A 24,969-nucleotide genomic window follows, 5' to 3' on the forward strand; every position below is an offset into this window, starting at 1 on the left:
TGGGTGGCAAAGAGAAGAGGTGAAAGGTTTAAAGTGAGAAGGAGGGAGCTGTCCATTTGTACAAACCTAAGAATCTGTCATGTGTCGGGTCGTGTTTCCTTCGCTGCAGCGTGGAGGTGGTTTTGACAGCCAGGACTTTCTCTCCTTCATCCATGCTGCAAATGACATTACGGAAATTGTGTTTGTTGCATTGCCTAGGCCAGGGACTCCTGGGAAACTGAGAGGGTCACAGGGTCAGGTGGAGAGACGGAGAACAGAGAAACCAAGACAGAATAAACAACCAACTTGATTTAATGTCTTCGGAAAAAAGAAACTTAATTGGAACATTATGATAATAATGAGTGGAATAATGCTTATTATCTTGTTTAAAACAATATATGACATTGTTTATATATTTCCAATTAAAACTGCCATAGTACTGGCTGTCATTTGTTTTAACAGCAACAAAGCTCACCTGGGCTGGGGATTACTACTTCTAGCATATATACGGGACTTTGTCTAATATTTGCTACTCCCAGTCTCTCAGGGCTTCCTCAGACTCTTAAATATTTCAGCAGGAGAAATGAACTGCACTCTCAGGGGTGCAATCCTGTGCCTGATTGCCCTGGCCTGGCGTTTATAGTCTGGGTAGGTCGGTGTCAACCTGGGCCAGGCCCTGGTCCCCACCATCCAGGTCTATATATCCCTAACCTTCTCTAACAAGGACCAGGGGAGCAGCAGAACCAAAGCTCCTCTATAAAGCACAATTACAAGCTAAAGGAAGGATTTTGTGCCCTTATATCTGTGTGATTTCCCCCTTTACAGCTCAAAATCAATCTTTAATGAGCCATTGAATATTAACTGGATTTGTAGGAGCTGAGTGTCAATTCCCATGAGTGTAAGCTGGAGGCCTAAGGTTTAGCAGACAGTGAAGATGGAGGAAAGAAGGGGGACACGGAGCATTTGCAAGGTGGGGGGATGAGTGTTTTACATGGAGTTTATATGCAAAAAGTGGTTATAGTCAATTACAATTACAATCATTCACCATGGGAAGGACAACCAGGGTAATTGTAATCTTAGTACCCCCCTTGAAGTTGCTACAGTAACTGCATTACAATGGAGCAAACACTGTAGCAAGAAAGATGAGGACAAGTGTCCTGGTATACCAGATCTGAGAGATTTTAGAGTTATGATGAATCAGTAAAGTGACTCAGTGACAATTGTTGATTAATAAGATGACCATAAGAGAGCCCTTTGTCTGGTCCTGCATGCAGACCTCCACAGCCCTGGAGCACAGTCCGGGCCCTGCAGCAGGACTGGGGTAACTCCCCGGACTCTAACCCCCTGCCAGGCAATCTCTTTGTCACTGCGCTGCCTGCTAACTGATTAATGGACGTAGTCTTGTGATCAGAAGGCCTGGACGTGGCTGAGGTCCTGATCTGTGTGTGTGAGAGCTACAGATGGATTTAGCGGACTGAGACAGATTAGGCCTTGATGCTGACCCCTCTGGAGAGACCTCTGGGGTGGAGGAGCAGGCCAGGGGGGCCCGGGATAATGGGACCCCTCTCACACCTTTTAAAAGAGAACATGTTTATGGCTACTTAGAGGAAATTGATTTGATTGTGCTAGAAACGCATGTGTGAACACCCATGGCACTTTTATTGGCTATTTGTCTTTAAAGTCACAGCTGGAGAAATTTATGCCCACGTTGGGGTTTAGGAGAGTGGGTGCATGGCTGTGTGTTTGTGTGTTTAAGAGAGCAAATATTAATATATGTGTGTGTACCCATACAGACGTGTCTGACTGTGTGTGTGGTGCACGAGAGCAGGTCGTGATAAGCGATGCACTGAAGGTGCACTTTAACTGGGTGTCAATCATTAAGTATCAGCCCTAATGACTAAAAGCGCATAATGGAGGCCCTGGTGGAAATAAAACAACAAGATTTGTTGGGACACATTAATTCTCTGAATTGATGTCAACAGGCAGCTACTTTGCCCCGCCTGTGTTTTCTTGCTCATGCATCTTGCCTCTATAAAATGACAAATGTTTGAACATGAATTGCTGCTCATGATTTCATTGGGTCAACGAAAGAAAGCATTTCCTTCTGCCTGCTGGGATTTTATCTTTAGTGCAAAAAATGTAAGGGATTATGCATTTTTGATTGCCTCAAAGCTCTAGAATAACACCGTTACTATTCATTATAGACCGGGCATCAGTGAATATACCATATGGGTCATATTAAGCCCTTGTTTAATCTCCACTCTTTTACCACTACTTTATAGTCATGGGAACTATTTGTTCATTTCATGTTGATATCTGACACTTGAATTGATAGGTAATATGAAGTTTTGCAGACTGTGAATCAGTTTGCAAAAAGAGCCAGCATGTTCATCTCATCCTTTAAAATATTCAGTATATTGAACAACATGATTGACTGTTGTGGATCTCTGTCCCCAGAGCGCATCATATTCTTTTATAGCAATGTCACATCAAAGTCAGGCAGGGTGTGGGGAGATGGGGGGATGATTGACTGAAAGAGTGAAGATGAAGGTGAAGAGCATGCTTGCTCTGTCTGAAACAAGAAGGGGCTTCCTGCTCAAAACATTCTGATTTATGCAAATTGAAGAAACTTATCGATTGGTAATTGATTTACTTTGAGACATTCATTCAGTGCTGTAGAAGCAACGCACTGATGTAGGGCCCCACCACCTCACAGTCCGCCTGCATTAAGACAAATCAAATTCCTCCGTCCATCCTTCCTCTCTCTGCTGCCATCCATCAGCCTCATTGCATCACTGCTGACAAAAAACAATGTGTGTGTGTGTGTGTGTGTGTGTGTGTGTGTGTGTGTGTGTGTGTGTGTGTGTGTGTGTGGCTGGCTGCGTGTGTGGATTAAGTGTCTGCAAATTTGACCTCATCATATGTAACCTCCACTTAACTCTGCATAGGGCACAGATATCAACAACCTAGACCAAGCGACACGTGACCTCAGACAGAGTAACAAACAGACAAATAAAGCGCAGGTAGAATGATTATTCCTAAAGTCTTTTTGATATAATGTCTTTCAGCAACTTCATTATGGATCTGTTTAGCTGCTATTTATTTACATTAAGCATTGATTCTATTATCCTGCTGTTAAAAAGAGTTAATAGAAGCCTGTGTTCTTCTTAATGATGGAACGTGTTTGTGTGTACGTCTGTGCACTGAAGCTCAAATCTATTTAAGTGTATGCTTATATTTGTGTGTGAGAGAGAGAGAGAGAGAGAGAGAGAGAGAGAGAGAGAGAGAGAGAGAGAGAGAGAGAGAGAGAAAGATAGTTATTATGCCATCCCCAGGGGGACAGGGCTTCTGCTCCTCTCTCTTAGGTAATGGAGGCAATGTGTCCATAATCCCAGTGAATGACTAATAAAAGAGAGTAGCGCCTTGGGCCTGTTCCCTCAGCAATATTATGGCTGGGTATTAAACTGAGTGCCTGTGTAATACTGTCAAGTCACTGTTTTCTCAAACACATTCCACATACGCTTCATTTATTTATTCTTCTTGCATATCTTTGCAAATTAAATCGAAAGCGCTCTTTATGAGGGGAGATTGTTCTCATCTGCTTGAGAGCTGTTTATAAAGTCCTGGATGCGTGAATCATCATATCCCTGCCGTTGGATCCATCGAGACACCTGAGGCGCTCGTGAACGCCGCCTTAATGGAAACCAAACGCTGCTTGAATACTAATAAGCCATGACACCATAACCCGCAGCCCTCCACCCGATACCCCTGTTCTCTCTTTAAACGCTCTTTAATGGCCATGTTAGTGTTATACAAGACTCTCATTAGACACTTTAATTGGTTTGGCCGATGTTGACAGCGGTGTGGATTGGCCGAGCCAGACTACGGAGTTAGCGTGGTGGTTTGTGGGGGTCAGTGGTAGGGTGCTGTTGGGTACTAATGTAGTCATAGTGGACCAAGAGCTGAGGAGCTGATTAGGATGGGCAGCGGGCAGGGGGTCTCCCAACATGAGGTCATACTGTCCTGCTCCTACCTAGTTAGTGCTCGGAAAATCAAGGCCAGTGTGCACTAATTAGTGGACAGCTGAGTTTTTAAAGTGATCAGCCTCCTGTTTTGTATTGATTATGCTAGTTTTGTGGGAATGATGTCACTCTGCGAGGATCTGTTGTCATGGCTTATATTGGTGATCAGAGAGGTGTGGTATTGCTCCTCTCTGACATCAGCTCAATCACTTTTCCTTGTGGCCTTATAGGACCAAAGTACAAAAAGGGGACATTTTCAGATTTTAAATATCAAAGTTTGTTTACAGCTTTTAGGAGGTACCTCTGCACAAAAAAAAACGTATTAAACTTTGTTGCTAAATATTGACTTGACATCACTTAAGGCAACAGTGATCAAAGATAAAGTAAAAAAAACAATGGAGTGTAGAATTAGCAAGAAGTGAGGTTACCAGGCAACCAGCAACTACTGGCATATATACCGAAATCTCCAACCCAACTTTAGAGTTGCATTGTGGGTAAGGAATGAGCCAGTTTTTGACAAGGAAGAAATAAATGTTAATTCATGTAAAAAAAAGAAGACTATCTCAATCTATCAATTTGTATCTGTCCGTAAGGAAGCATTAGACAAGTTTATTGCTAAATCTGTGGATTTCTGTTTAAGGAACAGGCTAGTATTTGTCCTCCTGGATGTTATTCTGGTATTTCTGTCCAAAATAATTTATCATGCATTTTACTCACCACATTCTTCACAGGAATTAGGGGAAACTATTTCTGCCGGGGAAAGGAGAATGAGCCTCCTACAAAGATAAACTTTTTTTTTTTTTTTAAATAAATCATGAAACAATGATATCATGAAACATAAATAAATAGATCTGCACATAAGAATGAGCCATTTGAATTAGAGATTTATTAACTTTTTATATTCCATTTTGACATTAGGAATAATACATTTAGTGATAGCTGAATACCATTTAGCTGTTTTAGTTTCAGAGTTCTGATACTGTGCTTCTAAACTACAGCTTAATGGGACACTTGAATGGAGCACAGCCATTGTTAATGTTAACAATAACACCTGTGCTTCCTACAACGACAAGTCAACATATCTACAGTGAAAATGCTGACAACAATTTTGAGAAGCAAATATGTCAGATTAGAGTAGATGCTTTTCAGTGGGCGTCTGATATGTAATTCTCTTTTTACTATTCATCTTTGATCAAACCATAAAGGGAGTGAATGGAGTCCAGTTACCCCTCAGTCCATTCACTGCACTGTCCCAGCTTGGCCATCCTGTAAGTATGATTGATTTGAGTCTGGGACATATATTGCTTGGCGGGCCTATTCTGACTATACTTCATCACCAGGCACGGCTAAATGCTTTAAAAGCATTGATTTGCCTGAATTACAACATGGCGTCAGACCTCTCACCTGTCTGTGGGAAGCTGTGTGTGTGTGTGTGTGTGTGTGTGTGTGTGTGTGTGTGAGAGAGAGAGAGAGAGAGAGAGAAAAGAGAGGGAGTAAAGACAGATCTCACCTCCACATATCATAACACTCGGCTCTCCTCTCCCTCTTTCCCCGTCACCCCCCCATCATCTCCGTCCCATCGATTTGCCCCATAAAAGGTGTTTAATTCAATCAAGAGGAAAGTGAGTGCCTGTTTTTCTGGGTCCCTGTCGATAGCGGTATAATCAATTAGAGTGGGCCTACAGTAGACCTCCCTCTTTCTCACACACACTCACTGGCTCAGTTTCTAAAAACTCTTGTACGCTGTCTATTTCTGTTCTGCATGACCTACACGACTATCTCGCAATCCATACGCACACACCAACTTGTGCAATAAATCTATGTAGAATACAAAATAGGATTTGAAGAAATTAGTGCAGTTTCAACCTCCAATTATTGCATACTGGGAAGCTTGTTCCTTGATGATGAGTTGAATTACATTTTTGGAGTAAATTAATTCAATTTAAAAGACCATAAGCCAATTGAAAGGCATGTTTCTGAAATAGTCTGAAAATAAATGTTCAATTGAAATACCTCGATCTAAAAAAAGTCGGGAAAATGTATTTTGTAATAATAATATAAAATGTTTTGTGGCAGCAAAACACATTAGTAAAATCTACTTAATTCCTGTACGTTTTACATGTACAATAATAAGCCAAGATCCTTCTAGCAAGGCATCACAATAACACTTTCTATAAAGACGACATTTTAAGTGCATCATGAGGTCATTCATTTCATTGTTGGTGGAATGTAAAGTGTAGTTCATGCTATTAAAACAATCTATACCGCCAACATTTGAATGATGAAACATGCATTGTTATAAAGGCATGAATATGTACTTTAATGTACCGTACTTAGAAAATACAATGATCATTTATAATAACACACAATTCGATTGTTGAGATTTGAATAGGCGAGTATTGTTGGTCATAATGTTTGATAAGCACCATAAGTCAACCGCTATTTTATAACTAGTCAGGAGTATCCATTAGAACTGTATGATTTATTATAAGTCTATTACTGTTGATATCATACACCATATTGCTTTACTTGTCTCTATGAGTGTACTGGCATCTCTTACAGTGCCTCTACCCTAAGCTTACATGTATCTAATATTTCCACATAATAAACGCACATTTCTAACAATGGGGGGGGGTAACACTGTATGATGTAGTTCTATTCACATAGGTACGTGATGAACACACTCGAGCGTGCAAACACGCGACTCCTAACCACCAGACAATAAAGGGAATGAAGAAATAAAAGGTCCGATTCATCAAAATCACACAAGACTCTACCACCCAGTAAATTAAACAATATTTCATAATCACTCTGACAATGAGACAAGAGACAGCAATTTGGGATGAGAGCTCCTTCTGAGCGGAGGAACGCACACAAAGACACATACACACACATAATTATCAGAGTGGACATGCTCTGGAGACCCCAGACACTCCCCTAGTACCTGCCCAATCAAGTGTCCAACAACAGACACCCACCCAGCCTTCATTTATCTTGTGTGTGTGTGTGTGTGTGTGTGTGTGTGTGTGTGTGTGTGTGTGTGTATCAAGCTAATTACCACCACGAACCATCCCACACACAGACCTAACCCAGACATTGTGGCGCTGTCCAGGGACATGGGAGGTGGGTAATTAGCCTTCCATTATTACAAAACACACACACACACACACACACACACACACACACACACACACACACACACACACACACACACACACACACACACACACACACACACACACACACACACACACACACACACACACACACACACACACACACACACACACACACACACACACACACACACACACACACACACACACACACACACCTAATAGTCAGTGAAGGGGCAGTAGAATGGATGGGAGGTTGTGTTTTGGGTCTAAGGACCCTGTAGGAGGTCAAAGTTAAAAACCTGTGTTTAATATTGGTGCCATTTAACAAAGCGTGTGATTTGGTCATTTTTCTTCACCTTGGCTCAACAGAAGACAGCTGGGCCAGCTGTGGGATGAAGTTAATTTGGAACCCTCTGAGATTAGATTTTTTAAAGCTACAACCCACTACACAGTGCCTCTTCAAAGCAGCAATGATGGCTTATTTTTAGTAGCAAACGGATATTTATAATCGTGCTTGTTTTGTGCTCACTATTGTATTGTAACTACGCATAGTTTGATTTTGATTACAGGGCATTACGTTTAACTGTTTACTTATTTCATTTAAATCTATAACAATGTCCACCTACCTCCCTGTGGACAAAAAAAAAATGTTTATGTCTAAAAATAGTCACTACATTGAATGTAGAATCACCAATATTTGTTTCAGTGTGATGTTTCCTAGTGAATATATAATTATGTCAGTATAGTGCACATACACAATAATGTCATACTTTTCACATACTGCTTACTGTGGATATAATGCAATAATCAATTGTGTATGCTATAATTGTAAACATAAACAGGTTCATTTTTAATCTGTTTGAATATATAGCATATAGAAGGGGATGAAAGAATAAGACATCTGTGATAAAACAGCTAACAAAAACATGAACACAACTCTTGTGCTCTCCAAGAAGTATTCGCTTTGCCAAATCAAACTCCATCTTGGGGCCATATGTAGTGTGCAGGGAAAAGGTTCAGGTGGAATGAAGGTGGAAAAAATCTCATAACTCCAAGCTGGCCCAAAAAGTACTCCATCCCACCGCTGGCCCAGCTGTTGTCTGGGGGTGTGTAATTGTGTCAAAACCTTCCATTCCCATCCAAGAGTGCCCCCCTAAAGCAGTTAGATGCCTCCCCCCACATGGTCCTGGGCATCATCATTTTCCAGCAACCATCCATCTTCGGCCCGCGATTAATTCTCTTCATTTCCGAGCACAGGCCATAAATCCTGGCACACTTAATTAATTTCACGGCCAACGCGGGGCTCCCGTAAAGCGGGGATTGTTCTCGCAAAAGCCCATATTAATTATGCTATTTTACAGCCATCTCATTGAAGGCTGTGTTTCATCTTTCATAATTACATTTTCAACAACAACGGGGGCAACAAAAGGAGTCTAATTATGGATTTGGCGGCACGCTCTCTTGTAATAAGTCAATGTTAGCATCGAGCCCACGACGTGGTGTTAAGGCATAGGACACGCAGCATTGAGTAGCCAGGCAGAATCAATGTGAGCTTCCATGTTTTATTATTATTACTGTAACTATGATTTTAGCTGAGAGGACGATCATAACGCGGAACATATTGAAAGCATTTGGTGGCCTGCTGGCATAAATTGTGTTGATGAAGTTAGAGGAGATTATTGTCACATTGAGGCTCTGGTGATCATTACTCTTCTGACGGAGATCATGGGGTCTCTGTAGTGGAGCTCATCAGCTGTTCTCCTGATGTTCAGGCAGCAGCATCTCCCTCTTGTCAACAACCCATCATGCAACACACAAGTGTCTCTCATGTGTCCACAATGTGCTTATGTTACCACAGAGCTGCTCCACGGACAGAACATATGAAATAGAGCTTAGATACAGTGCTAAACTTTATAAGAGGCATTCAAAAATATGTGAAACCTCAGAAAGATCAACAGTGGGATTTTCCACGGACCTTTTGTCCCGTTCCCCGCTGTTGCACTCTCACGCTGGTCTGTGCCACAGGTCACCACCCAGTCATGATGGGTGACGGAGCCTGTGTTAACAGCCACCTACACACTTCGTCCGGCATCCAGCCGTCCACCCACACACTCCTGGAACCGAGCAGTAATAATATACCCGCACACACGCTCATACAACGCAGTGCTGCATAAGTATGCTGTGATGCATGGGCTGTCATGGCTGCCTGGTTGTTGGTGAAGTTGAGGCACAAGGTCTGCGTTTGTCATGATGATGGGGTGTCACCTTTGACAGGAATTTGTTTTAGATAATTGACTGATAATAGTGCTGAAAGTGAGTTAAACAATTATTCTACTGACAGAACATTTCATGTTCAATGAATCATTAATTAGGGAATTGTGGCTCAGTGGATAGAGTGCTGGACTTGGAATCAGGGGCTAACATGTTCGAGTCCCACTGCAGTCAGCATGTCGTTGTGTCCCTGGGCAAGACACTTCACCCCAAATTGCTCCTGTGGGGATTGTCCACAGTACTGAATGTATGTAAGTCGCTTCGGATTAAAGCGTCTAACAAGTGACATGTAATATATTGTAATGTAATTAATCAATCTCGGTTGTGACAATTTGGAGCCTTATAACACAGGGAACTGATTTAAGGAAGTCTTAAATAGTAAATTAATTGATATTCTTTCAAGTCTAACTTAAAACAATAGTTAGCTGTCCATAAGAACATAATTCCTCCTATTGGCTATGAAGAGATCCCTCATGATGCACCTCTGTTATAAGTGGGGGACAACATCCAGTCATAGTTTTGTGCAAAATGTATTAAAACGTTTTTCCGAAGCCAACCCAAGGCTTCAGCCACGAGAGATATTCCCCATCAATTAATCAAAGTGGATTATGAAAGGATCTTTTATAGCTAATATGAAAAGGAAGAAGCAACTGTTTAAATGTCCATATGGACACCAGACCATTATTAAAGGTCCCATGTCATGGGCATTTCCACTGATCATAATTCCATTGTTGAGGTCTACTAGAATAGATTTATATTGTGCAATTTTCCAAACTCACATTGGTTCCTCATACAGCATCTCTGTAAACTACGTGTATTCACTGAATTTCACTCTCTGCCTTTAACGGCTCGTTGTAGCTCCAGTAGCTCCAGCCCCCACCCTCCCTGTGACCACAGTTTGCTCTGATTGTTCGGGACGTTGTGAATCGCGCTGAGCTCCGTGGAGGTGTTGTTTCCTTGTTTAGCGATACACCGCGAAACACAGCCAAACTCATCCTGAGCACACACAAAGTCACAGCCGAAGTAAAAACAATAAGTGTGGCTTGATATTGAGTAAGAAAAAGGTTGATAAACGCTGTGAGAATGGGTCTGCAGAGAGAATTTCGCCGCGATCCCAACTGTCTGTTATCAGCCTGCAGCCAGGGAGGAGAGATCAGCAGAGCTGCCTGCACTGAGTGTGTGTGTGAGGAAGTCCGTGGATTGGTCCATTTGGACCAATCAGCGGGCGCGTAACGTAACGGCTCCGTGGACGTAACGTAACGGCTCCACGGATTGGTCCATTTCGTTCCGGGTACGGTTGACATCATGCGTACCCGGAAGAATGAAATGGACAGTGACGTATCTCCAACGAGGCGTTTTGGGGAGGTATTTTCTGTGTTAGAGTTTTACTCGCTACAGGGTGTACTTTGAGGGTTTTGACTCTGCAGACCGTTTACATGCATAAAAACCTTCATAACACAGAAGGGGACGGGTAATAACCAGAGAAGCATGACATGGGACCTTTAAAGACACATTTGGAATATTGTGAGCATATCTTTATGATCTGGAAAACGGTTTTGGGCATTTTCCTCTTCATTCACATGATATATTTATTAGTATTTTAAAAATTGCAATAGGATGTAGAGACTTGCAGAAGAGCATCATTACAGTGAATGTACAACAAAGATTATTTACAAACATACCTCCACGAACTCCAAGTGTGGTTGAAAAAAACGTTCAGTGGAGCCGTGTTCAGTCGCCTTCCTCTGCTGTTCTTCTAGAAAAGACAGAGGACACATCAAGCGTTAAAGATCATTGGTTAGATATTGAGAACCAAGCCATGTGTTGTGCACGTTATCAGAAGGAAGACAATAACCCTAAAAGTGAATTTGTGATAGGGACGGTGGTAGTAATGGCCGCCTGGCTGACCTGCGAGTGCAGCTGTGTCACCACTGATCAGTGGTGTTACAGTCCACTGCCGGATAGTCCTTTCACTTCCTATTAGGCTCCTCACACTGAGAGTCTGTGCACAGTGGCAAGGGCCATAAGTCCTTTGACAGCGACCTTGAACATGTGTGTGTGTGTTCATCCATGTGCAGCTACGACCAGATCTCCACCCGTGTGTTTGTGCTTGTGTTTGTGTGTGTGTGATATCTCTTCCTCTTTCCTCCACACCTTCCTTGTCAAGGCCATCGGTGATCAGTGGAGGTTAAAAGTTACAAATCACCCCTCCTCCCCCACTCTGCCCTCCATCCTACCTCCCCCCGGCCTCCATACCACGATCCCCCTCCCCACCTGTCCTCACGGCAGCCCAGGCGAGGGCCTCTGGGGGCCCGGGTCTCATTCGTATTTGGGGCCATGGCTCCTGTTGAGGGTCTGCAGGGGATCAGAGGCAGCGGAGGGCAATTACTCCTCTGCTTTAATTGGCATTATCATTTTAGCAGGCTGACAGAGATGGATCACCTAGCAGGACCCTGCTACTGTCGGCACAGGAGCGGGGGGGGGGGGGGGGGGGGGGGGTAGGTTAGGGGGAGGCAGGGGGAGAAGAACATGGTGTTGGCCTGGTGGGCATGAGCAGAGAGAGGATAAGGGGAGAAGAAATGTAGCAGGGAGAGAGGAGCACGCAATGAAGGCCAGAATCGGGTAAATAAATCTGATATGAGCGGAACATCTTGAACAAATAACCCCCATTATACAACAAAGGTGTGTGCCGAAATTGTGTGGGCCAGTAGCTCTCTGCGTGTGTGAGGATGTGCTCGTCCTCATATTTGTGTGTGTGGCTGATTTTATGTCCATGTGTGTGCAGTGGGAAAGGGCAGGGAGGGGGAAGGAGGTGTATTAGTGTAACCCACTGTGAAGCCTGGCGAGGGCCTAACGAGCGGCATGCTGTGGATTCATAACTCAGGTCCTGTAAAGCTGTCAGTGGAATTAAGAGGCACCCATTATAGGTGCCCATGTGAGTGCCTCAATGCAAAATACCAGTCTTCTCCCTGGGGTGGGCAGCGGCAGATAATTTTAGCTACTTAGTGAATCATCTTCAAAGCAAGAGCTGGGCTTTTTCAGCTCTGTGGTTAAAGCTTACAGTAAGTACAACATTTTTTTACATTCTGTTTCAGCAGCCTCATTTGTGCTTTTTGAGTTCAAGTTAGTTTTCCTTTTGCTTTGCTTCTTTCGTCACAGACACCCAGGTCTCCTGTCGAAGAAAACCCCATGATCTGGAGAATCCCCAGAGGCTGAACCAAACATCATGCCAGAGGAAAACATTGATGGATCGATGAAAAATTATTATGAAGCTGTCCAACCTGAATTATTGTGCTGTCTGTTGATAATCCCTTATTTGTCTCTTCCTGGCATCCAACAAAATCTTTCAGTCTGACTAAAAAAAGCGAGGGACGGTTGATGGAAGATGATGAAGTGAGTGGAAGTGGGGGATGTGGGGCCCTCGCTTCCCGCCTCTTTTAGGGAAAGAACCTACTTGAAGGGAATGCTGTGCACTCTCTCTCTTTCTCTCTCTATTCCTGATATGAAAAATGAAAACTATAAGGGAGACAATAATAAAAATAGCAGAATGAGTGGACAGGCCGGAGCAGTCCATTACTCACAGCTGCTTTGGGCTGCGTGGTAAAAATGTGCTGCTTGCTGCAAAAGCATGCATCACCGCCGGCACAAAACAAATGGGCTGTCTCCAACGTATTTACCTCCAATTGTTCAAGCATTTGTGGGGAGAGCTACGGCCTGTCCGGACAACTCAGGCCTGTCCGTCTGAGGGACAAGAGAGCGGGTTACTGGGTGACATGATGAGAGAGGTGCCGGATGCACTGGATGACAAAAAGGAGAAGGATTAAGATGAAGGAAAAACAGGAAGCAAAAAGAGAATACATGTTAGCTTTAAACTGGAAATCATAGAGATCAGTGTGGCTAAATAACTAGATAATTAATTGATAGCATTTTTCTTAATTGTTTGTCATTTATCAAGCAAAGATTCCCACACTTTTAACTTCTCTAATTTGATAATTTGCTGCTTATTGTAATCGTTACAGAAACAATTTGTGGGACACATATTAAACAAAAATTTAAAAGGGAACAAGAGATATAGGAAAGCAGGAAGCAAGGAGAGTGATATTTGTAAATGTTGGGTCACAAAGAGAATAAAAAAGAGGTTATCACTGTTGAGACCAGAGTCTGATACTTAAATGTGGTTTTAAGTGTCCCATTCAGGTTATAACAGTTGCCTTGTAAAACATTTTATTAAGTATTTAAGGTGGCTCAGTCCGTAGGGACTCGGCCTGGGAACCGGAAGGACACCGGTTCGAGTCTCGGAACGACCAAGTGACTACCGAGGTGCCCCTGAGCATTAACAAAACTGTTGAAGGAATCAATGAGGGAAAAGTAGGGAAAGTAGATAACAGTGATTACGCCAAGGATGTTATTTTACAAATGTTTCTAAACTGGACGTTTTTTGACTTGGAAAGACAATCAAATCCTCCTTTTAGGTGTTAGTGTGATTTGTGTGTGTATACTCATGGAGTATCTCATGATTACAGACCTGTTTGTTTTCTCTCTGAAGCCATTGATGATTTTAAAAAGGGAGTGTTGTGTATAAACAGAGCAGAAGAGACAGAAGGAGCGAGGGAGTGGGTTTCACATAAACTACAAATTCAACTCATCTCACCCCCCCTCACGCTATTGACTGGAGCTTGTGAGTGTCCCTGGGAGGCTGTGACTAGAGACATTCAATGGTTGTCCACAATTTAATTTGGCTAGATGTTTTAGGCACTTATCTTTCTATTCGTAATTTAGATCAGAAATCAGAACAACACTGAACCTCTGTGGAGCTTGAGGCTTGGGCCTGAGCCTATTTCACAGCTTTACAGCTCAACATCTCCCATATCTTGGTGTGATACAGCTGTGCGTAATGACTGAGCCCCACTCTTAAATGGCCCTCCTGATTAAGATGGCTCTCCACATCGCCCCTGTTTATCTCCAGTGCAGTCGTTAGCTGGGATGGGCCCACTAATGATGAGTAGTTTACAATATGGCGCTTTGGCATAATCTGTCTCCTGTCATCACGTTGTGGCAGAGAGGAACCCGCCTAGCTCCAGCCTGTAGCTCTTTACCCGCCGTCCATCTGAAAGACAGCAGATAAAGAGACCATCGTAGTGATAAACAGGAACTGGTAAACACATTTTCAGCAACAATCATCCGTCCTAAAGTTTGCAAATGTCGCCGGATGATGAGCACATCAAATACTACACTGGAGGCAAAGTGGTTATCAGTGACACACACCTTAATTGTCTTCAACACATTCAAGGAAGAATTTGTGATTGAGATATATGTAGCATTATATTCACTGTGTGTGTGTGTGTGTGTGTGTGTGTGTGTGTGTGTGTGTGTGTGTGTGTGTGTGTGTGTGTGTGTGTGTGTGTGTGTGTGTGTGTGTGTGTGTGTGTGTGTGTGTGTGTGTGTGTGTGTGCATTTAGAAAATGTAATACAAAAAATAAAGCTCAAAGGAGTAATGAAAAGGTTATTGGGGAGTATGGAGGAGAAGATGTGAAAGGAAGTGAGAGGTATAAGAGGAGGAGAGAGAGAGCTGCTTATTTAATTTATGTGGGGAGTAGGAGAGAGTGGCAGTGATATATGGGTTTGTTAGTCAATTGATAAAGGAGAGGAAATTTCTAAAAAACATTCAGCACCATGAGATACGGCCACCATACATCACCTATTTGCAAACAACGAGGGCTAATATTTTTCCCTGGGAGGAACAGAATGACCCTCACACACACAACGCAACTCACAACTCAGCATGACCTAATTAAGCCGAGAGAATAGACCATAATTGGAAAAAGACAATTCTAAAGAAAACAATAAAGTGGCAAACATCTCATCCCTTAATTGTAAAATTGAAAGCCTTTATGCTGTTGTTTTGTGGTTATTTTTGTATTCAGATACATATTGCCCCAAGTGTGAGCTTTTATTGCATTTTAAAGCAGTAATGGAAGTGCCTGGAAGAAGAGGCTCAGAAAAGGAAAGTGAGGAAGACTCTGGTGGGCCTACATTGTTAGTTGAATGTGCTTCATATTGCCTATATGTCAGGAAACGACATTAGAGAGTGTGTATGTGCATGCATATAAGCTAAAACAGTACACACACACACACACACACACACACACACACACACACACACACACACACACACACACACACACACACACACACACACACACACACACACACACACACACACACACACACACACACACACACACACACACACACACACACACACACACACACACACACACACACACACACACACACACACACACACACACACACACACACACACACACACACACACACACTCCCTGTAATGTATTAGATGTTGAATCCTTCTGATACATTGCTGCAGGCGGAATCTTTCATCTTTCCCTCTTTCCTCATTCACTCGGCTGTGTGTGTGGGGAGACTTTTAAATTGTCAAGCCTGAAATTTAATTATTTAATCCCTGTGATCGATCATTAGTTAAAACGCCCGATGCACAAACCCTGCCCCCACCACTCTTTATCGTCCACCCCTCCTAACCAACCATTAACAAACAGACAGCATTTCAAGGAGAGGAGGTGGTGGTGGTGGCGGGGGGGGGGGGGGGGGGGGGATCATGTTTCATTCACAAAAAAAACAATAAATACTCCTTCCAATGCCCCCACTAGCAGCTTCCATTTAATTCAACAAACAAACAAACAAATAAATAAGTGGGTAAATAAATATGGCTGCTGTGTGGGATGGGTGTGTGGACGTGTGTATGTGTGTGTGTGTTGGGGATGTATTGGGGGCGTCTTTGTTGCGACTCAGTCCAGATGGATGACTTGTACGGGGGAGTGTATTTATTTTGAGGCGAGGCGACATCAGGAGATTTGTTATTCCCTGGCGTTGCCGAGTTTTTCACATTGCTCCACATCCCTGGGACCATATTTCATCCCTGCACCCCCAATCCCCAAACAGATTTATTTACAGACTCTCTTGCTGTACATATATACCCCCTTCCAACACATGCATACATACTGCTACAGACACATGTACTTGTGTATACACGCTATAAACAGCAGACGTGTTCATCCACTGAGGACCACAAACAAACCTTATCTGAAATCAAATGTGCGAACACACATGACACACTTGTGCAAACACAAATAGATTGTTATTGCTGCGCTGCAGTGCTCTCTATGAGCTTGTAATAAGGATATTTAACAATATTGCCATTACCATTCTGTTTAGGTCCAGTCTCTTCCTGATGGGGCTATAATTGCTCTCATACATTCCACCAAGAAATTACTATTCTTTAACCTGGAAACATACAAAATAGGAACTAAATATGGGAACAACAGGGAAACATTATGTAATAAATTCCAAATTATTATTATAGATACACCAAGGAAACTGTGCCAGCCTTAATATAATGGCTAGATTCTACATTCACGAATGCAGCTTCTTCACAAAAGTGTGTCTAAATGTCTCACAATCCCTAAACCGATCCCACTGAATGAGGTTAGCAAGGCAGGATGGTGAGCCTGTGTGCTGTGCTTATTATTCATTTTGATTATCCGAGGGCAGCCAGACTGAAATATCAGAGTCTTCTCAGAGCTCATCGACTTTACCAGGAAACACTCTGAATGTCCATCATCAGTGTAAATTCTGTCATCACTTTAACTTCAACTCCAGACGCCTGTAACTGCTGATAATCAATGTTAAGAGACTAAATACACATACTGTAAGATAGCAGAGGTATTTTTTCTTCTTTACCTTTGGTTTTGCAAGTAGCTGTCATGGGAGGGGGGAAAGTTTCCCTAGAATAAAAGAGAGAAAATGAGGGAACAAGACAATGAGAGAGAGGGAGAAAAAGATGGAAATGAAAGATTAAGAGAAATGACGAGAGAACCGGCAAACAGGAAGGGTATAAAGAGTATAAGGCCCAATCGAAAACCATCCCTCACTCCCCCTTTCCGAGGGGAAACCCGGAGCTTCAGTCTCTTAATAAAGGGGGGTGGATGTGGTGAAATGCCAGGCACTCTGCTTAGAAATGAATAACCTGGGGATATGTGTGTGTGTGTGTGTGTGTGTGTGTGTGTGTGTGTGTGTGTGTGTGTGTGTGTGTGTGTGTGTGTGTGTGTGTGTGTGTGTGTGTGTGTGTGTGTGTGTGTGTGTGTGTGTGTGTGTGTGTGTGTGTGTGTCTGTGCAGGAAGGAGGAGGATGTTAGGGGTTGCTCGGCCCTGGGTCTCTCCCTATCTTTGTGAGTAATGATTCAGACTGCCAGTGTGGTGGTGTTGCCCCATCTATAACCATTTACACACAGGCGCACATACAAACAAACACACATTCACACACACACACACACACACACACACACACACACACACACACACACACACACACACACACACACACACACACACACACACACACACACACACACACACACACACACACACACACACACACACACACACACACACACACACACACACACACACACACACACACACACACACACACACACACACACACACACACACACACACACAGAAGATTAATCAGAAAGCAACCAGGGCAGGTGGATGGACATGGCAGCGGGCTGGGTTCATCCATTCAGTCTTAAAACAGACATGCTGTAAACACACAGTAAGAGCCTTAGGTGGAAGCAGACGCTGACCATCCAGCAGCCTCTCTGACAGCTTCACTAACACACATGAGGAATATAAGATCTTTACATATAGTTTCTTTCACTGCTGCCCCACACACTTCAACATTGGATATTCTGAATCAGATCCTGTGAGCATGTAACGACAGAGTGTAAGACTATGAAGTATACAGTACATTTTTTGAGTTATATTAAAGACAGATCAATCTCTTATCTTAGAGCTTAAATTATATCAAGAAAAAATCTTTGCGGAAATTACTTTAAGTCCATCTCCTTGTTGATGAAAACAGGGGAAAAGTTGCTATAATCCTTCAACCTGTCAACACAGGATGTGATCGGAGGAAAAATCTACAGTCCTCTTTTTTTTTATTCAGCTGAAGATAGTTAGGTTTTAATTACTCAAATAAAGCTGGTATTTTCTTAAGTTATTAACAGTACAGAAGAACCCCTTTTGTTTCCCCACAGAGTAAGTAAAACAAAGAGGTAATGTTGTACTTAAGTTAGTGTACCCTTGGAAGACTTGCGATTGTTTAGTTTGAAGCTTAAAATTATCTTTACTTTAACATTTGAATGGATTTTTTGTGCAAATAGTTGGATAGATTTAGTGAATCTTGTGTTAGGACATCTTCAGGGAAAGGTATATACAACCATAATTGTTTTAAGATAAACTTCTTATGCCACTACAGCCCCAAGCATATACAGGGAAAGGGTTTTGAGAGACAGGACAGTGGATGTGTATTTTCGTAAAATCTTCTTAAATGGCAAATTTTTCAAATAAAGAGGGTTTATAAACTTGGAAATTAATTAATGAGTCAGAGCGAGACTGCGTCTGAAAAACATCCAGCCAGTAAGTAAAACAACCATTACATTACGTGATGTAAGTGAACATGAGTCCTTCGTAAACAGTGCTTGTCCTGTGGGTTTAGAGTAGGTTGGGGTGTGGTCCAGTGGTCAGGGAAATGGCCGGATGACCTGAGCTGTGCTGAGTCATGTCCCAGGTGAGGGATAGAGCTGCCTCCACTGGGCTCCGGGACATGCACTTAACCTGCAGTAATTACTGGAAACAACACTGAGAACATGGCAACATGGAAGTCGTGAAAGTGGCTCGAAGATTTCAAATTACTCTGAGCCTCCTGAGGCACACTGCAGGGAAGCCTGCCAGGATTGTAATGTGGATGCTCGGGTTTCTTAACATCATCTGGATTTATCAGGCTGGAGCCCTTTACTCTGAAACAAACTACTGAGTATTTCCTTTGTATCATAACATCTCTACTGCGGAGACAATGATTGTATTATTAAGGGGAAAACATCAAAGGCAAACTATTATGGATAATGACCTGACAAAGTGAAGATAGAAACATTCCACATTGATTGAAGTAACAGCTAAAGGGAGGAGCAGAGAGTAAACCAGAGAGCGAAAAGCAAGAAATCAGGAGGCTGAGGAAAAGAAGAAATAGGTTAAATAAGAAAGAGGACAGAATGGTTGGATAAAAGAGAAAAAGGAGCAAAGAGAAAGAAAGAGAGAAGGACCCTGCGAATGAGACCCAAATGGCTGCTAAAAATCATTAATCTTGTGGGGATCTGTGTCAGCGAACGGCGGCGACACAAAGAGCTCTCGGAGCAGCGAGGAGAGCAGCTCAGTGACCCGAACCCAATTGGCTGAGAAAGGCCCACCAGGCTTTAATAGACTTTTGCTGATCCGACACTTGTTTGCTAGGAGCCACAAAGAGGCGATTGCAGGGGCTGACAGGGGCCTGCAGGCCCAGGGGCTCCCCTCCTGGCCCATGATAAATGACCCAGGGTGGGCAGGGCCACGGCCAGAGGAGAGGGGTGAGAGAGCCAGGAGGCAAGAAGGTCACCCAGCGAGGGAGGGTGGACAGGGGATGAGAGAGGAAGAATAAAAGGGGATAGGAAGAGAGGAGAGTAGAGATGTTTGATAAAAGCGGCGTCTTCTGATCCACAGTGAAAGACAACAGGTCCAGATGTTAGTGTGCAGGGACAGTGTTGGGTAGGAGCATCACAGTCATCCTGAGGAGAGAAAAAGTAAGAGGTGAGGAACGGGTGAGGAGGACACTGAGGCAGAAACAATGTCTGAGGAAAAAATGCTGTCTTTTATTCTAAAAATGCTGCTGCAGCACCCACCCACCTCCAGATCAATCACGCCCACACACTTGTACACTGGCATGAAACTGACCTCGGGTCAGTTAGTTTTGCTCGCTGTTGAAGAGTTAGGGAACATGTCTATGCTAAACATTTAGCATAAACATTTAAACGTTAAACACTTACAGGAAAATAAAAAGTCTTCTCAGATATTACACAGAGCCATTTGAGGCCTATTAAAACCCTTTCTTGACTCTTATAGCTTAATAACACACTGGTGTTCTTTGTACTCCATTATATATGACGTGAATTTTCCAGAATAATAGATGAACTGGGAGTTTAATATAAGCCAGAGATATTGTCTGACAGCTCAATATGCAGACAATTAGAGAGGGCCATGAACAAAGGACGCTCCTTAACACTGACATGTTAATCCCCAACAGAGTTTAAGAGAAAACACTGATTCTTTGCAAAGCAAAAATAAAACATAAAGAATGGAGACAATTGTATGGGCAACCTAAGGCATATGCCAACTATATTTACAAGAAACAGGTTCTCCTCATAAAAATACATTATCATAATTATGTATTTTTAATACATCATGAGTTAAGTTGTGTTTCTGAGTTACAGTAGCCAGTTATTGGCCCAAAAATACAGATGTCAATTGTGGTTACGACCAGAGAATATGGGCTTTAATTATGTTATGCTTGCACTCTGATATTTGGTTCTTGTGGTGTCGCCTACATTTTGTGGTTACACAGCCCCAGTTTATGATTAGACCCAATGTTATACATAAACCTCAGCAAAGAGCCAACTGGAAGGAAGCCAAACTATTGTACATAGCATTGCAATTTACATTAATGAAATGACCACAGCAAAAGGCAGATTTATTGTTTTTTTCTTTTGGGTTTAAGCCAGTTACAGTGCGTACTGACATTTATTTGTTGTTATATTTACAACATGTCAATCAGAGACATCTAATCTCAGAAAAGGCCTACAATTATGCCTTGGCCTCAACATCACATTTGTATATCCTCTCTGTCATTTAAAAAAAGACTGAGTTCTGTAGTTGGAGCAGTCTAAATGGAGAAAGTGTAAAAAAAGACTGCATGTCATCGATGATACACATCAAACTATTAGCAATGAGTAAATGCGCCACCAGAGGCGCCCTGTCACAAGAAATAAGATCTAATTTCCCCTGCAAACACAACTACCTTCTCACCGAGTAAATAGTGAATGTGTCTCCTCTGATAACACCGGTGAAGAATAATGTTTTTCAAAAGAAGACCGAGGCAGACAGCTTGCAGAGTGATTTTGCAGACAGATAAACAATTGATGTTCACTGTTAAATCGATACTTTTTCATATTAATGAGATTGCCAGTTTTTGCACTTATCTCACCTCTTGTTTTCCTGAAAGACTCCTCAGTCAATTATCGCTGATGGTGATGTGAGCTTTCTGCAGTGGCTGGCCTCTGCCTGTTTACACAGACGACACGCACGTCTTAATAATACATTTTTTCACAGAGATAATCGATTAGTCTGAAGTAAACAAGAATGCCAGAGTAACTGTAAATGGAAGACATTAAATTAGTGATGCAACAGAAAAAAGAAAAAAAAATCACGTGAAGGATCGTGTTTGCGCATAACCACTGGTATCATTATCTCATGCAAAAACACAAAGTAAGTTAATTAATGGAGCCACCTGTTTAAACTGGATTCAGGGTGTGAAACTGAATAATACAGTTAAAGTATTACAAATATTTTTTTTAATAAGTTGTAGGTCTAACATTTGAGTTCGTAAGTGAACAGACACTCAACTGCAATTTTAAATAATTGTGAATTGGCATCGTGACATTTTTCGACAGATTTCGGTGGTTTTTGTTAAAAAAAATAACATTGATCATAAGGAAGCTGTAAATCGCATATAGAGAAAAATTGAACGTTTACATTTACATTCATAAGTTCTCCAAATTAAAACCTAAAATACGTTTTAAAGTCTGTCGTTGCTGCATAATGAAAGCAGTTACGGGTAAAACTTTTGGCCGTTGAAGCTGTGGCTGCACGAGCTCTGCGCGTCTCTTTCTCCCCTCCTGCGTCAAAGCTCATCAAAGCAACACTTCCGAAAGCACCGTCTCTCCATCTCCATCCCTCACTCTCCCTGTCAGCGGCCTTCCAAATCGGATACTCTCCGTTTTGTTTTGCAACATTTCCAGGAATGTTCCATTAGAGACAGAGTTAATCATTACGCACGCAAAGCGGTCAAAAAGAAGAGCAAATAAAAACAACTGTTTACCTCAGAGTTAGACACAGAGTCTGCTTCTGACTGTAAAAAAGTATTCCTCATTGTCCCTGCATCCTCCCATACAGACGAAGTTTGAGCACCCACAGATCAAAGCGATCTTGGCAATGCATCCAGGCTTTCAGACAGCAAGTGCACATGCACAGATCGGTCCTGGAGCAGAATACAGATCCATATTAGTGATGGGCATCATGTCTCTTCCTATAGACAGCACCATGGGCCTCCTGTGAAAGCAGCGGGCCTGTTGCAGGTGTGAGATGTGAGCTGTGGGAAGCTCTGCAGCCACTGCAGCCTCCATGCGTCAACTGTTAACGTATCATTATAAAGGTGATTTAATTTCTGTTATTCATTCCTAAAGTCCGTAGGATGGGACTCTCATCAGGGGCGAATAAGCAAGCATCAACACTTTTTTCGCTGTCCATAAGCACACGGATCACTTAATAGATCATTAACCACCAATATGCTGCTGACATGGACGCTTTTTTTACATCTCGTCTCTCATTACAGCCCGTTAGCACCGAAGGGGGAGAGCCGCCGGCAGGCCGGCCTGGATCTATTAGGCGGTGGACTCGGGCTATATTAGAGAGCATTACGACCTAATGGGGCTGCCGTGGGGTCGGCCTCGCTGGGAAGGGGTTTTAGAGCAGCTAGGCTCGGCACGGCACGACTCGCTCAGGGCACTTCTGAAGTTGGAGCTGAGAATTGAGAAGCTCGCCTGCAGTTAAAGGGAATTAAAAAGAGGATGACTCACTTGAATGCTACCTGCACGCTTTTGATTGTGCAGTTAAATTGGATTCAATTTGTATTTAAGTGCAGCAGTATGGGGTGATATCCAGGCGCTTTGAGGCTGAAAAATAAGAAGTAGTGACTGTCTAAATAGGTATAATAAGATGTTAGAAAGGTTCAGTATGAATCATAATTCTCTCTTGATAAAAATCAAAAGAGGAAAAATATGTATTCAGGGTTGCAATAAAGTGCACTTTTGTTAACTTTAAAGAGAATTACACATTTTGTATATTTTAAGATTAATCCAAAATCTTAAAACATAATGTAAACTAAATATAATAATGGCAATAATAACAACAGTAACGATACTATCATTAATAATAATTAACGATGACATTTTGGTAAGTAATAACCATTCGTTTCTTCAAGTCTCTCTATGCTTCAGGTAAATGTTAATATTGTCTTTAAAATTACTAAAGAATGTATTTTATGATTTCATTTATTTTGAACCCATCTCTTTTAATTCATAGCTGTGTATAATATGTTTTAAGTCGAACTTTTTTTCAAAGCAAAAATATCCTTAGATATTATCGGAATTAAATACTTTTATGATATGATAAATTAGCGAGCATAGGAATGTGATTTATGACTGTATTCGGAGTTCATTACTGATGCACAACTCCAACTGATTAAGAATTTAAACCAAACAAATAAGCCCTTCATTATCGGATCTCATCTTTGGCAGCCTCCTCTTACATCCAGCTGATCAATACGCTCTGGTCGCGGCTGTAGCCTACTCAACCGTGGATATGAGGTGGAAACGAAATGATAATCCAATCGATCCTTCAAATTAACTCATTTACAAGCAGTTTCTTTTTGCAGGGAAGCGAGACAATTGCTCACACTACTTTTTGTGTCCGGCAATTAAAATACAAATCAAATCTATAATAACGCTCATATCCTTGAGCATAGTTCTTATTTCGGCTTAACTACTTGTTAGACTGTCAACGAGATTAATAACAAAGGGACAATACGTGTTTATGAAACTCAAATGACATAAATTAAATGTTGTCAGTCATAATTGCCGGGTGTGACCTTTAAAATGAGCAATTAACGCAGAGAAGAAATGCAGAATAAAACAAATATTTTTCAGCAGCAGCATCGGTTCATGTGTTGCCCACGCAGGGGCAGCCTTGAGCCTGTTTTCTGCTGATCCCCTGTTGTGATGCTGCACGGTGTAAAATAAAGTGTCGAGCAAGAGGAGCCTGATGTGGGAATCCGGGAGTAATAACAGGCTCTGACAAAGTCAACTTTGCTTTCACTAGAAAAAAATACACTTAACCCAAAATGATTGTAACACAGGGTTATACAAATACACACAGGAGTGCTGTGGTCCCATCGTAGCCTGGATTATTTAAAACATCTATGAAGTTTAGAACTGGAAGGTACACACAATACAGTCAATATTGACATATCAAATGCCAACAATTGTAAAGTGTTATATGTTGATGTTTTATTTAGAGCTTTAATAAAGGCTAAGCTTCAAAATCTGACTGAAAGACAATGTGTTTGTGATTGCAACTTTAAGAGGGGAGTAACACAACGTGTGTGTCCTTGTTGTTAAGAAAGGTCAATATTTTTAACTTACAATTGGTGACATGCACCTCAACCTTATCTTTTTCTAGCAAAGTCTAACTTATGGTGTGATCCTTTGTGAAATTACATCTACACTTGTACAAAAATACGTTGTAATAAGTAAAAGAAGGCATGCACTTTTT

At 42.1% G+C, this 24,969-nt stretch overlaps 1 protein-coding gene and 1 long non-coding RNA gene across 11 annotated transcripts in view; both read right to left on the bottom strand.

Annotated features, from left to right (window-relative positions):
* LOC307036401 (uncharacterized protein) overlaps window positions 1-17,471 on the bottom strand; it is a 32,092-nt gene extending 14,621 nt beyond the window's left edge. For 6 of the 10 annotated variants that reach the window (XR_013807347.1, XM_079676679.1, XM_079676680.1 and 3 more), the window contains exons 1-3: window positions 11,629-11,748; window positions 11,074-11,147; window positions 67-155 (exon numbers count right to left, since the gene is read on the bottom strand). Coding sequence is in view for 9 of the 10 variants with exons in the window: in XM_079676679.1 (XP_079532805.1) it covers window positions 67-155; window positions 11,074-11,147; window positions 11,629-11,730 (265 nt within the window). In the remaining variant the exon portion in view is untranslated. Of the gene's footprint in view, window positions 1-66; window positions 156-11,073; window positions 11,148-11,628; window positions 11,749-13,068; window positions 14,499-16,633 lie in introns of those variants that run through there. The other 4 variants (XM_079676684.1, XM_079676685.1, XM_079676683.1 and 1 more) reach the window with 4 other exon arrangements.
* Window positions 17,472-17,525: 54 nt separating this feature from the next.
* On the bottom strand, window positions 17,526-24,738 carry LOC307037753. Its single transcript, XR_013807779.1, has 3 exons — window positions 22,460-24,738; window positions 21,566-21,642; window positions 17,526-20,093 (listed from the first exon to the last, which is right to left on the bottom strand). It is a non-coding gene; the product is annotated as an uncharacterized lncRNA (long non-coding RNA).
* Between the last annotated feature and the right edge of the window lie 231 nt (window positions 24,739-24,969).

This window comes from Notothenia rossii (assembly GCF_949606895.1).
Source record: "Notothenia rossii genome assembly, chromosome: 4".
Taxonomy (NCBI): domain Eukaryota; kingdom Metazoa; phylum Chordata; class Actinopteri; order Perciformes; family Nototheniidae; genus Notothenia; species Notothenia rossii.